Source organism: Abramis brama, assembly GCF_963993115.1.
Source record: "Abramis brama genome assembly, chromosome: 12".
Taxonomy (NCBI): domain Eukaryota; kingdom Metazoa; phylum Chordata; class Actinopteri; order Cypriniformes; family Leuciscidae; genus Abramis; species Abramis brama.
In genome coordinates, this window is record NC_139974.1 from 38,505,890 (window position 1) to 38,521,274 (window position 15,385).

The following is a 15,385-nucleotide window of genomic DNA, read 5'->3' on the forward strand; positions in this document are numbered from 1 at the left end:
GTTGTGGTAGAGTCCACACCACAACTACTAATAACGGCTCAGAGAACAATATCATTGGAATCACTTTCAGAACCATTTTTTCCAGATGATGAACGATAAAAACATCGACAGCCAATCAGAATCCACCCGCATGTAACGAGCTCGAGCGTTTAAAGCGGCAGACGACAAAACTGCAGCTTATAATAAACAGAACGATATCGTGCGTTGATGTGGACGGTCATATAGTTTTCGTTATAGTTATCATTTTTGGTGTGAACGGGCCTTTACACTGTAAGTTGATCTGTTGATTTATTCATGTTTTTTTATCCAAGGCTTTTTAGGTTGGGTCGAATATGCCGATCTCTGGCTTCCATGGCTGCAATACGCTGTGTTTTCTGCCAACTGGCAACCCAGAGTGCCGAAATACTATTGGTTAAATTGGCAGTGGGCGGAGTCACACAGACCACAACAAAAACAAACATTCCGACACGGAACGCACATTTCAAAGTAGAATAACTGGCTATTGTTTTTCTGAGAAACAAGTATGGAACTTGTAAGCATGTTGCCTAAATCTCTGCAAGCATTTTATGGTATTTTTATGCTTTCGTACGGCACTTTTTTTTTTAAAATACAGCTGATTTAAGATATTTTACATATCTTTTTAAATGGACTTTAAATAAAGATGAAATACAGTTAAGCTGAGCTGTTTATAGATTTAGAACGTGACTAAATAAAAGCAAGCAAGTGCTCTATGAAGTTTACCATAATAACCATAATAATATTTTTAGGTAAAAAATATGTATAAAAATGAAAAGGAAAGAAATAATGAAATAGTATTAAATGCACATTTTAGGTAACAAATATTAGTTGATGTTTTGATTATGAGACAGTTTATTTAAACAGAGTGATACATTACTAAAGGCGCAGGTCCAGACACACATGTTGAGCAACTTACATGTAAACCCTAATGTTTGCTTTTAGCAAACTGTATTGCTATACTGAGTAAAAATCGACTGAAATATGTTGAAATAAAATGTATTTGTATAAGCAACGTATTAAACTGCAAATTAACATTTATATTTCTTATAATAAAAACGAAAGACCTATGTTACAGACATATGAAAGACAACATTTCGTTGATTAGTTTTGGATAGATTATACATTTTTACTGTAAAATATCTGCCACCTCAAATAAGCTTTTGTTTGCCAATTTTTGCTCATATGTTAAATATAGTATGTTTTGTCAAAAATAAAGTAATCAAATAATCAATTAAATCCTTAACTTTGATATATGTATGATAAAATGTATACTTTAGTTTTTACAAAGAAAGATTACACTTGAATTGTTGTTGTAATTGTAACCTTTTTAATAAAAAATATATTTACAAGGTAGATGTAAACAAACTATTAAAAGGTAAATATAAGCCTTTTCTTTAAATCATTTTTATTGTGTTTTATTAGTGACAAATTTGGGGAGAGGATAAATATTCCAAAACTGAAAATACAGTATGAGAATTAACTGCACAATTACTAGACATGTTTTCCTTGGATATTATAGGCCAATTTGCAAGCACAATTTGTGAAAAATAAAAATAAAAAATTGAGATGCTTCCAACTGTTGCTCTTGCATTCTTTCTTGTGGCTATAGGTGACACACCTGAATGAATGGCTCATTAAGTATGCGGGCCCCATTGTCTCCTCAGGTGCGAACCACTAAATATGCATGATGGTGTCATTGGATCGTTGACGCCCACTCAAATATTGCCTTTCCAAACAGAAAGTGCTTTGCAAAATTTAAATCAATGTATTGTGTTATGTGAATGATAAGGCAGGGTGATTTTCACATCATTTTGAAGAAAAAACTCTAGGCGACAACATCCATTAGTCATCCAAAAGTCTTATTGACACATATTTAGTGTTTTGTGGCCTTATTTCAGAAACTTTAGTTTTTACTTTTTTCAATAACCATGCATAAACATTATTCTCTCAAAAATGCAAACATGTACATTCTTGTTGCTCACATATTATGGTAGCCCTGTTTGTGCTAAATAGAGTATTTTTTTTTTTTTGTGCCATTAATATGTTTATAAGCAACTGAAAAAAGCACAAATGTCAGGGCATATCAGAACATCTCAAGGACCCCAAAAACACCTTAGACCCCAGAGGGTTAATAAAGAAATCAAGTTATCTTAACTCACTATTGTTAGTTTAACTGCTTCTATTGTTCTAAGCGTCTGCTAAATGAATAAATGTAAATGCAATGTACCGTTACTTAAAACACCATGTTTTGGCATCATAACTCAAACTGGTGTGTTTTATTAACTTATTGGCAATTAAATCTTTCTAATTAAATTTTAAGTGTTCAGAACTCAAAATTACAATTTCTGCCTGTAAACAGCGCTGATTGGTAGTAACACAAGGCGGTAAATATCTGGCCTTTGTGAATTTCCGTTACGCAGCGGCTCCGTAAAGTTGAAAAGAGTAACCTAGGAGAATGTTAAATTGGTAGGGAGACGTTAAAATATGTATACACGTTTGTGTGTGTTTTATATGTTTTATTCCATACTGTACGTTTAGGGTTACAATCAAATTAACTTGAAATTCCCCTAAAAGGTCAGCGATTGCTTAGTGGACCGCAAAGTTTTAATCTTAATTCTATTAACTGCATGATGTCATGGAAAACCAACATTTATATAATATGAACACACTTTGTTCCACACAGAAATGTTACGCCTCAGGCTCATTTGGTTTCTAACACTAGATTCTGAATGCAACAAGGCAAGTTGCATTAACAATGAAGCAAGATGGGCTCTTCTCAGAAGCATATTTAAAACATATTCCAAAAGCATTAGAGGCGAGTTACTTCTCTTGTAAGCAGTAATCCTGAAGAGTTCAGTTTAAGGTCATTTTAATAGGGATCTATGAACGACACAGTGCCAGAAGCACTTTAAACCATTATACCCAGATCTGCAGTATATTAATATAACAAAAGACCCTCAACCTGAAGGTGTGTCTCACAATACGCTATAAATATAGAGTTTGTGTGCGGGTATCTTTAGTTTTCAAATTCAAAGCTAAACTGCACTGAAAGCAATTTTCAGCATTTAGTTTTTTGTATTTTATTTGCAAAATAAATCTCATGGTCTCATGAGTTTGAGAAATGTTTTGCACTTCTGAAAGCACATTTTCACCAGAATGTTTCAACACTACATCTAAAGTCCCGAGTAAACTTTATTTTCCGCGTTCCGCTGCGTCTCAAGCACATTCATGTTCGTACAGCTTTCAAAGTAAACTCAAACGCTGATGAGCGCGGATGGATAAGGAGCCCTTAAAGGTTCATGGTGATGAAAAAAATATGAGATGGGAGGAAAAAAATTATTTCGATGCTTTTTTGCGTTTTCTTGCAAAACTTTTGCATTCCCCTGAAAAAAACTGTTTGCTCGCGTAACCCTCTGCGTTCCCCCTGAGAAACTTTGTGTTCGGTCACAAAACCTTTGCATTCCCTTGCAAAACATTTGCGGTCCCCGGGAAACTTTGTGTTCGGTCACAAAACCTTTGCATTCCCTTGCAAAACATTTGCGGTCCCCGGGAAACTTTGCGTTCGGCTCACAAAGAACTCAAAAGTTGTGCGAGCGAACGCAAAGTTTCATAGGGGAGCGAAAAAAAATTGCGAGAGAATAATTTTTCCTCCCATCTCATATTTTTTCAATCACAAAACAAAAACGATGTAGAAGGATATGTTGTTTTGTATTGCTCTTTCCACACTCTTCTTTGACCACTGCACAGTACATCACAACTGTGCATATCGCCATCTAGTGGACTCTTTTGTCTCAACATTCATCTTGCGCTGTTGTACACACACCGACCGACGACGGAAATTACACCATGCCCGAAGTATACTTAAGGCTTAAAAGGCTTCAAATTACCTCAATAGCTATGACAAGTAAAAGGAAAATGGAAGCACTACAAGCTTCTTCTAACGGAAAATGCCCGACATAATGGAAGGGTTGATCACAGTGCATTATTCCCAACAATATGCAAGTGAGAAGAAAAATAATGAAATAGTGGATATTTCCCGTGTTTGAAAGCTGCAATCTAGTCTGATAACTTTCACAATGGGTACTAGATTAGAACCGCATGGTGCAAACATTGCTCACTGTGTTGTGTTGTTGACGGACAGAGAAACTGCTGGTTTGGAAATGGCAAGGGAGATTGGTCATGCAAGCAATATCAGCAGATAACGATCCACAAATAAAGCAATGAAAAAAAAAGTTTAACCGAAATCGAAAAACATGGCACTCACTGACAACACAATTACATTCAACGGAAAATAAGAAGAGCACAAGCAAACCAAACAAAATAAAAGAGTCAATAAAAACAAACATGACGCTGTTGAAGATCATTGCAGGTTTTTATATATTTGGTCAACGGGAGACATGCTGTTGTAGTTTGTGTGACTGTAGCTGCTGATCTTCAGTTCATTTGCTGGACTGTCTTTCAGAAAAAAAAAAAAAAAAGTCTATTCTAACCGGATAGCATAAAACAATCTTTCCTTCTCCATTTTACAAGGAAATGTTTCATTATGGGGGTTTCAAACTGGGGCCCAGGAGAGGGCTTCAAAACATATACAATAAAAATAAATATAAATACAGATTTACAGTAAATAGCACTATAAAAAACATTTGAATTAAACTGAAAATGTTTATTTTCAGGGTTATATATTTAAAATTACAGTTTTTTCCCTATTTTGTGATTTCATTTGTCTTTAGTACAATATTAAAAAACAATATAAAAACATAAAATGTAATTATTTTTACGCAGACACTATGTTTGTCTTCATCATGTTTACTATTTGTCTTACACAGTGTAAATGGGTCTTTGTACATGACAACGTATCTGCCTTTATATTTTATTTTTTCCATACCATCATATAAATATAATCTAATGATATATTTAGAGGCATCAAAAAGTTTGAAATCCCCTGATTTAGGGAATCAAAAGAGCTTTTTATATCTACAGGACTGGCTCCATGTTAGCATAACTGTTTTAATAATTGAATACATACTAAACATTGAAATAAAACGCCAATTTTGAATGTTTTAAGAGTGACATAAGAGTGCATGCTGGAACATTAAAGTGAAGAAACATGAATTTGAGTTTCATGTCGCTGTCTTGTTTAACCAAATTACGTAATTATGTGAACTATGCTCATAAATGTCTGATGTCTGTTGCATAACATACTTTTTCTATTCTTAAGAAAATCCATAATTTAAATAAATATAACCTCTTAGACCAAAGGGCTTCAGCTGCAGCCATATGAAACATATTTGTTTGTGAAAGTGAAACGAGGAGAAGCTAAACCTAACTGGATGCTGATTTAAAAATGAAATTTAAGATCATATCACAAGCCACAAGGTCACTCCCTCGTTATGGGGTACAAATCACAATTTTACGGTAAACTACCATTCATGCTTTTGAGGAAATAACTCTCAGTGGGGTGTTGAATTAAATCGCCTGGAAACTTCTGCTTGTGAGATTTTCATGGGAACTGAAATTCATCTGCGATTCTGCCGATAAATGCTTATCAGCACGAGATGATCTTGCAATGATCTTACGGTCACTGTTTGCTGTAATCGACTCCAGACGAGTAACACAGATTTACCATAAAATAGTAACAAAGGGTAGACTCACAGATAGAAAACTTGTTGCTGTTGTCTTTGCCAGGGAATAATTTTACTCCTCTAGATTTGAAATCTACAGACCTTTTCACTAGTTAAAAGGGGAATAAAGATGAAACAAAAAAACATGAAATCAGGTGAAACAGATTATAAATAAACTTGTCAGCATTGAAAAAATAAACCATCATCAAGCGCATGAGAGAGAAGAGCAGAAAAGTATAGCAGTGTCGACATTTTCCAAAGTGCTCTGCGAACAGAAAATATGGGCATGTGTTGAATAATAAAATGAAAAAGTGAGATTAATAAAGGAATGGTGGGGGACAGGACTTCTGTTCAGTTGTCAACCTTGACAAGGGGAAGATTTCAGCTTGTGCTGCATGTCTACACCACTGGATGTGAAGCAGACTTTGCCTCTCGGAAGTGTTTAGGCCGCAAACGTCTGCCAAGGTATTCCTACGGGAGGAAAGTGGCTGTTTGACATGCATGCAGAGACAAATGGCACGGTCCTTAGGGCTAATCCAGACGAGCATGTAGCCCAGCATGTCAAAGGTCAAACAGAAGTCTTGTTGGGAATGTAAAACCTATTAATAATAATAATAATAACTAGTCCACTCTGAATATTTGAAAACATCGTGGAAAATGCATCTTTTTCCCTTTGTAAATGGTGCATGTCATTAAATCAGCTAACTAATAAATGCTTAATGAATGCAAAGCAACACAAACAATTCCTGGTCGTCACATTAGTTATGGGAACACGGACCTGAAAATGAACCCTGGTGATGTGATGTGACAGTGACTAGAGCTCGGGAACAGGGACGAAAATTAGAGCTTCCATTAATTATGTCATATCGGAGTGAATTTCCATCAGTAAATTCTTCTGGAAGTAATATTTTGAACACATTGAACTATAGCAAAAGCAAAAGCAATTTTACACTTTAAAACTGCATCTGTGATATTTTTGGCATTGGGATTTATGAATATTCCTAGAAAACAACTGTGTTTCCCATAACAGAGCAGTACATTTTTGTCCTGAAGTGGATGACACAGGAAAAAAAGAACATGGTAGAGCTCTTGACTTTGTGTAAACCTGAGGTGTAGTCTTAGAGAGGCCATGCAAGTGCAAGTTCAACAGCTTCCTATAGAGATATAGATTGCATTTTTGTTGAAGCGGGGTCTACATTTGAGAGTTCAGACAGCCTATGAATATGAATGAAATACGATGTTTGCCCACCCTTACATAATCTTAAACATCCACACGATCCACACGATAATGACAAAGATTTGACCTTTGACAAGTACGAACACAGCAAACATTCAGATCTGTGTTCTGACCCAGAGAGAGCAGATGTCATGTACAGGTATGAAACAGCTTCACAAACAGTCTTTTCAACCACACAGTATCATTATTTCTGTATTACAATAATTGAAATTATCACAGAGGCAGTGGGATAAAAGTTTATAGTTGGGATTTAAAAAATGATGTCTACGGTATAGTGATAAATAATAGAGTAAATCACCTTTTGAAAGTAACTTGGAGCTTCAAATAAAGATTGTATCAATTACATCGTTACACCAGTAGGTGGCGACAAGTGACCGTTAAAAAATGTATAGTCATTGAATCATGCATGCAAGAGATTCGTTCAAAAACGCTGATTCATCCAGTAATGAAACAAGTGAAGTATATTTTTAGGTGAGTCATTGAATCTTTAAAAAAATGTATAATTCATTAGTTGTCTTTTCAGAATTATGATCTCTATTTAAATAATAATAATAATAATAATAATAATAATAATAATAATAATTGTGATCCTCAATCTAACCAGAATCAGCTCTATATCAAATTGTCAGTGCAAAAAGTCAGAAGTAGCAGATCAAAAACATGTATTATAGCCACTCTGCACTAGTTATTATACAGCTGATCCTGGCCCATTAACATCTCCTGGATTTAAAACGACCAATTTCTGTTGCTTCCTGAGATGTATCAAAGTACAAAGAACATTATAATTAAAGGAATGGTCTGGGTACAATGCGTTTTATAGACAGTATTTGAGGCATAATGCTGCTAGACACAGAATATAACAATCTTTTTCTTTTTCTTTTTCTTTAAAAGTTCACAATCAAATCACAGTTGCAGCAACACCAGTATCCAGAAGGTTGAAATGCATGCTGCAAGTTTAGGATGAATTACTAAGTAAAAATACCTGTTTATTATTTGAGCTATAAAGTTTAGGGTAAACCAAGTCTAGAGTAAACCAACATTTTAGAGGTGGTAACATGTAAACAGCAACTTTGTGGTATTCTTGCATGTAAAATATGCATGCATATATAAGTCACCGTAGATAGATTGAATTCAACTTTACACAGATACAGTAAGTTATTCAATCACACTAGTCATATGCGAACATGTATAATACAAAGCTACTCGCCAGGATTATGGTGATGGCGACAGATTACTGTTTTGAAAACGAAAGCCATGTGTCATAGGATATTATCACAAATGATATTTCAGCATATCTTTCAATCACTTTAGACATCTTAAGTAATTTGCTTATCGCTTCTTGAGCATCGCAAATGGCACAAAATGTTATACGCCATCAATAAAGCAACTAATGCTATTCTAAAAATAGCAGTAAGTTATTCAATCACACTACGGTCATATGCGAACATGTATAATACACATTTTCAAAGAGTATTAATGTATTCTTCATTTTTTTTTTTTTTTTTTTTTTTTTTGAGGGATTGAATTTATACTGAGTTGAATTTATATACTGTATGTAATCAACAGCATTATGCCAGAATTATGCCAGTCACCCATAAGTACTTCCTGAAGTTGAGAAAAATTCCTAAAATTTTTCTTTTTTTTTTTTTTTTACTAAACTGAATATCTGGAGGACACAGGTTCAGAATGGCGGGTGATTAATACACCCACAGTATCCGGTTGAAAATGGAATCATTCTATCAACACCTAATGGAACTTCACTTTCATTATTGAGCATCCATTAACCACCCACTGGATCAGCACATCACCATAAATAAATAAAAACCAATGAAAAACGTATTTCGGAAAAAGCACTAGAAGATTTCAACATGAACTTGTTTAGCATTAATTTGAATACGCTATTGACATAGGCACGCCTAGATCCAATTATTCTGTGGATGGAATTTGCTCTGGCACCTATTTCTACTTAAAAGGTTTATGCTGAATAAATCATGACGCGAGACCTGCAAATGAGACGCTCCGCCAGTGACAAAACATTAAAACTGAGGATAGCACTGTTGACCTTAACCAATGACATGACATTAAACCACTTTTTAAAGGTACATTAAAACGCACCGAAATTACACATAATGCTAATTGCTGTAATGCTTACTTTTTAGCTTAAACCTTAAACTTCAGTTATGATCACATTCATTTTCAGCTGCGGCAAATCATCCCATAACAGTGCTGAGACATTCTATCATTATAAACGTGAGTAGAAACACTGACATAAAATCATAATGCATATGATTAATTCAAAATTTTGGCAGAAATAGCTACTCACCAGGATTATGGTGATGGCGACAGATTACTGTTTTGAAACCGAAAGCCACTTGTCATAGGATATTATCACAAATGATATTTCAGCATATCTTTCAATCACTTTAGACATCTCAAGTAATTTGCTTATCGCTTCTTGAGCATCGCAAATGGCACAAAATGTTATACGCCATCAATAAAGCTAAGATCAGACTATAAATGCACCAGACAACCCATTAAAACACAATCTCATTCATTGTAATTCACACCCAACAGCTTGGATGCAACATCAGCAACCTGTATTGGAAAATGCACATAAATACAGTATATCCGAACGCACTGTAAAATAAGCTGTTCTACCCCAAATTTGCATCCATATATATATAGGCAATAAAGACCATGCAGGCTTTCCACAATTACTGTCTATTACCTGTCAAACCAAACTTTCCTCAAATTATTATTTATGCCACCGAACTGACATTTTACATCTATAATTAGTCATTTAACATTTTCCTGAGCCTCCACATGTGTGACAAAGGCATTTCAACACCTATTCGGGCTTAGATCGCTTTTCAAACACTAATTAATTAAAAAAGCGAGCAGCTGTCAGCAGCTAACCAAGGTCAACATATCCAGGGTTTCTTGGAAATGACTGCTCCACTGAGCTGCACAGTACACATCAAATCTTCAAATCCTCTTTACAAGGAGCTCATCAACTCAAAGAACCTACTTTTGAAGGGTTCGAAGGTTTTGTTATTGAAAGCAGTTGTTTTTCTTGTTGATGCACAGTTCTGCACAATCGCACCTTCACCTGTTGGTTCCACTAGAGTTAAAGGACAACTCCAGTGAAAAATGAACCTAGGGGTAATTAACACATGGTTACTGAGTCGATCGTTCCTTGGGATGCATTTTCATGAAAATCGAATGTAAAGAGTTTTATCTCTAAAAACAGATTAGCTCATAACACTAGTATATGGGGCACAGAGTAAGTAAAAGTAAATCGCTAGTTAATACCACTAACAAGGCTCAAAATAGCCTCACACTAACACGGTAGCATAATGAAGGTCCCTACATGCAAACCGAAGCATTGAGAACTTTGTTAGTGTACAGACAGTTTAATAAGAAGATAGTTTATAAAGACAGTACATTACGCGTTTACAGACAGGATCCATCTTGGAAAACAGTCTCAACTAATCGAGTCACGAACGCTGTGCTACGTTAGATTTCACAAACGTAATTCCTATCAACAAGCTCACTTAGCACGGCGTTCATGACTCGATTAGTTGAGACTGTTTTCCAAGATGGATCCTGTCTGTAAACGCGTAATGTACTGTCTTTATAAAGTATCTTCTTATTAAACTGTCTGTACACTTACAAAGTTCTCAGTGCTTCGGTTTGCATGTAGGGACCCTCATTATGCTTCATTATGCTACCGACTCGGTAACCATGTGTTAATTACCCCTAGGTTCATTTTTCACCGGAGTTGTCCTTTAAGCTTTCAAAACACAATTAACAATCAAAACTCCCACTGAAAGTGCATTCAATCCGCTTTGACTTTAATTTTATATGTACATCAGCTCTTCTAGCTATCTTTGATGCGATCTCAGACATGTCCTTGCATTGCCACCTTATCTCCCTGCCGAGTCCCTTGGCAAACTATCCCCATGTCCATCTAGTCAAGGATAGATTACAGTAATTGTTTTCCGCCCTGGATGTCAGATTATTAGCTGAACCAAAGTCAAGAGTGGATCCTGTGCACCATTTGTTATCGGAAAGGAAATAGTGATACTATCATATTTCCCTGCCATAACACTGACCTTCACCTTCTCACTCTCAGGCATCATTACATAACATCTCAGTTATGGCAATGGCGGTTTAGCTTCTGATTCGTTTGTCCTTGTAAATCTTACTTAAATGCAAATTACAGTTCCTTGATCTGCTTGATTATGCTTTTCATTAAAGCGGTTACTTCACACCTGGCAAAATGAGTTTTTTAATAAAACTCGGCTACCAGAAAGACATTTAAAATCAATACCTTCCGAAGCACAATGCCGTCGCGTACAGGTAAAAAAGCTGTTGCCATAGTGTTACATTTTTACCATAATGCGGTTTAAAGAGTAGACAATAACTAATCTTACAATAACTGTTTAGTTAATAACCCTCTGCCGATCCGACTGTCTGTGGACAGGGATGCAAAAATGCGGAAGTACAATCTGTCGTTTTCACGAAAGCCCCGGAGCTGTCAAAAGACGCATTTTGCTTCATCCAGCGGACATTTGTGATCACATAAATGGGAATTTCTCTGTCTAGGTAACACAGAAAAAGAGTAAATGTTCTGTTTCACGCACTTCCGACATTGTAACAATACAAAACAGATTGAAAAGTTACACTTTAAACAACTGCCCCTAATAAAACCATTAAGATAAATGATGAACAGAGGAGAAGTATAATGATACTTGAGGAAAATTACTGCTTTCTGGCCATTACTTCATCTAAAAGCCTTCCTGAGTGAATTCTGACATAACTCTTGGATAAATCTCCTCTGCTGAGACCAAATGCGCTACTCTTGTCTAAAAGTAATGGCAACACTGAGAGCTATTAGAGTTACGGATATATTTCTCTCCTGGGGATGTTTCCCCTTTAAAGACTTATACACCCGTAAGGACTCGGACGCTTACCAAATCTCTGCATTATCAGTATGTGACGCTGGATCACAAAACCAGTCACGAGTCGCACGGGTATATTTGTGGCAATAGCCAACAATACATTGTATGGGTCAAAATGATCGATTTTTCTTTTATGCCAAAAACTATTATGATTTTAAGTAAAGATCATGATCCATGAAGATATTTTGTAAATTTCCTACCGTAAATATATAAAACATTTATTTTTGTGAGTGAATGCAGCACAATCGATTTTTTTTGCACCCTCAGATTCCAGATTTTCAAATAGTTGTATCTCGGCCAAATATTGTCCTAACAAACCATTCATCAATGGAAAGTTTAATATCAGCTGTGGGTGCCATTTTAACACAAGCTATGATCAGAGAATGGCCTTATTGACCCCTTTAAGCAGAAAACTCAATCACAATAAAATGTGTTTTTCACAGTTCTTGTATTTACAGTTACTGAAGAAATTCAAGTAAGCGAGAAGAAAACTGTAAATGACCTACAAGGTGAGATAAATACTGCTTATGTTCTTAAATTGTGCAGTTTGATAAGCCACTGTAGCTCAAGGGCAACTTTGGTTATTATTTCTGCTTCTGTGAATAATCTATACAAAAAAGAACCTTCTGTGTGCCCTTAGGTTGCTTAAATATGAGTAAACAATAAACACGACCAGTAAAGAAGATACTAGCTTGAGCTTTTGTGTTGGCTATGATGTTGGCTATGATAACCATATCAAGCATCGCCCTGTCCAAAGAATTATGTATGGTATAAATATAAACGAATAATCACCCAACAGTTAAAGCATGTTTTTATTTTCCCTCTTTAAAATCATTCATGTTATCTGATTTCCAGCTGTTCTTCTAAATTATTCTGTTTAGAGAGTCTCTTCATGCTTATTTACTGTAGCCTGGTTATCAATTAGACCGCAATGTTCTTGTAGCCAATATAACTAGATATAAAATGACTGTTTTCAGGACATTTTCTTTCCACTTAGCAACAACTCACCCATATTCAAGCAGAAGGGAAGGGGAAATTCAGCTCTAAAAATTATTATACTGTCATTTATTTCAATGGACTGTTTGCACTGGTTTTATCAAAACGGAAGTATTTCCTGTTAATGTGCAAGGCCTAAGATATATAATAGAGGATAATATGATATATGAGAATAATATGATAACAAATACCAGTTTGCATCATCAAGCAAAATTGGTTCTAAGCATTTTATGAATAAAAGTCCTAAAACTCAATAATTGAATAACTGAATAAACTGAATTATAAAATGTAATTACCTAGAAAACAGATTGAATGGAGTCTCCACCTTAAGCCCTTAAGATGTTTAAAATTCAGTTTTTGAATTAAGTTTACTTTTATCCGTTTCTCTTTTTTTTCTCTTTTTTAACATTTCATGAGGTTTGTACTTGTAACACGAAAATTTAGTGAATGAGGTAACAAAAACAAAACGATTTACTCAGATATTCTTGAACAAGTCTCAATGTCTTGTGAAATTTTGCTTTTGTCAGATTTTTTTAAAACATCACTTTATTTCGATAGTCCACTTTAGACATCCTAACTATAAGTAACTTTGCAACTACATGTCAACTAACTCTCATTAGAGTATTACTGTATGTTTAACATCTGCACTTTAACACTGGCATGTTTTATTGTTTTAACACTTAAATTAAACACTTTATTCTAATGCTTCTCAACAGACATTATATTGACTATCAAGCCTACAGTACGTCAACTTTTTCTACTACTACCTAGTTTGTTGAGAGTTAGTTGACATGTAGTTGCAACGTTATTTATAGTTAGTAGAATGTCTAAAGTGGACTATCAAAATAAAGCATAATGTTTTTTGTTTTTTTGTGCTAAATGTTAATTACAAATGAAAATGATTTTTTCAGTGTTTAGTATAAAGCCATAACTAGAATATTTGAGGAATATCAACACACTGCTGTCTTGCACTGTACAGATGGTGATGGGCAGTTTGGCACTGAAATATGCAGTACGATTTTCTGGGATTTCACTCTGTTGCCTAAAACTGACACAATGTTTCAACTTCATGTCAAGTTGCTTTTGCCTAAAGCTTAATTCCCAGGCACAGATCCAAAAGACACTGAAGCCAGAGTTTGAGTCTGAATTGTATTGTTTTGTATATAGGCCTAGAGATGTTCTGTCAAGCCCTACTGACACACTTACAGTACAATTCTGACAATGTGATATTGTTTGTTTTATCATGTTGTTACACTGATACGAAGTATCGACAACTTTGATCTCCATATTAGATTCATTTCACATTTCCAATTCTCCAAAGGCCACATTGCTCAAACAAGCATAGCATAATTTTTGACATTTAGAGGACATTTAACCGCCCATCTTAAGCAGAGCAGGCAGTGGTGTGGAGCATACAGACTGTTTGCTGGAGTTTCTGTAGCACTAATGGCATTAAGTTAAGGAAATTCTTGAGGAATCGTGTCTGACAGAGACCTAGCGGAGTCCAGCCAAATAATTACGCCCCCCAGGCGAATTTGTGAATCCGGTACGAACATGCTTCCACAATCTTGCTCCCAGTTTGAAGGGAGTGGCAGGAGTGACCATCAAAGGAGGACTATATTAGATGTGGCAGATCCACTCCAGGAAAGGCATGACTGGCCACAAACGGATTCTATTTCTAACTGACCTACTCTGAACAGTGAGCAAAAAGTGTTGCGAAGTGCTTGCTGTGTCATCAGAAAGATTCAAGACTAAGTTTGGTAGAAGAACTCCATTTGCACATTTGCAATTCTTATGGCGTTATGAAAGATGTCTTCCTTGGCCCTTTGCCAAACTCTTTGCCCTAGTTTACATGATGTATCTTCGATTATTCTTCATTATCATCCTCACCTCTAAATGACTTAGGCTTGAAGGAGAAGTGCGCTTTGCGGATTTGACACCACTACCATCTGTACATGCAAACTCCTGTTTATTTAGTTGCTTTGGGGGTTGAATGATGTATTTTCTTTCTTTTTTTCTTAACACCATAAGGCATTTCATTCTTGCGAGATGCACACGGAAACAAGCTCTCTGAGTACCAGCAGGTTGCCCAAAAAACAAAAACGGGTTATTTTATGTAGAATTCAGAAACCCTAGTTATTAGCAACACCGGTGGCCGTTAGGTGAACTGCAGCCAGCAACTTATTTCTCGCACACACGTAACATACATGAGACTGAATGTGATTCGATGCCCTGATATACTTGCGACAAAGTTATTTTTCGTTCTTTGCTTAGAAGTAAAGAGAAATTGTAAATACCTTTGCAGCGATATGCGGTTAACGAACATCCAGGCGCTGCTGAGATGCTTTACGTTTAGATGAATATGTAAATATGTGCTGTGCACTTTCCTCTCAATAACATAATAAACACATCAAAAAGGACAGCGGTGAGAAAACAGCAGTTAAGAAAGCATCTGATCGTAGTGATGTGGATAAGCTTTCACCAGCTGTTCACTGGCATCATGTCGACAGAAGAGGTAATTAAAATGACACTGTTATGATAGTTTGATT

The 15,385-nt window shown here is 35.6% G+C and overlaps 1 protein-coding gene across 1 annotated transcript in view; it reads right to left on the reverse strand.

Moving 5' to 3' along the window:
• The window catches only part of csmd3b (CUB and Sushi multiple domains 3b), a gene marked incomplete at its 5' end in the record, with an annotated part of 449,682 nt that overhangs the window by 219,333 nt on the left and 214,964 nt on the right, over window positions 1-15,385 (reverse strand). The window contains one exon of the mRNA XM_084131937.1: window positions 5,671-5,748. Within this exon, the coding sequence (XP_083988063.1) occupies window positions 5,671-5,748 (78 nt within the window). The remainder of the gene's footprint in view (window positions 1-5,670; window positions 5,749-15,385) is intronic.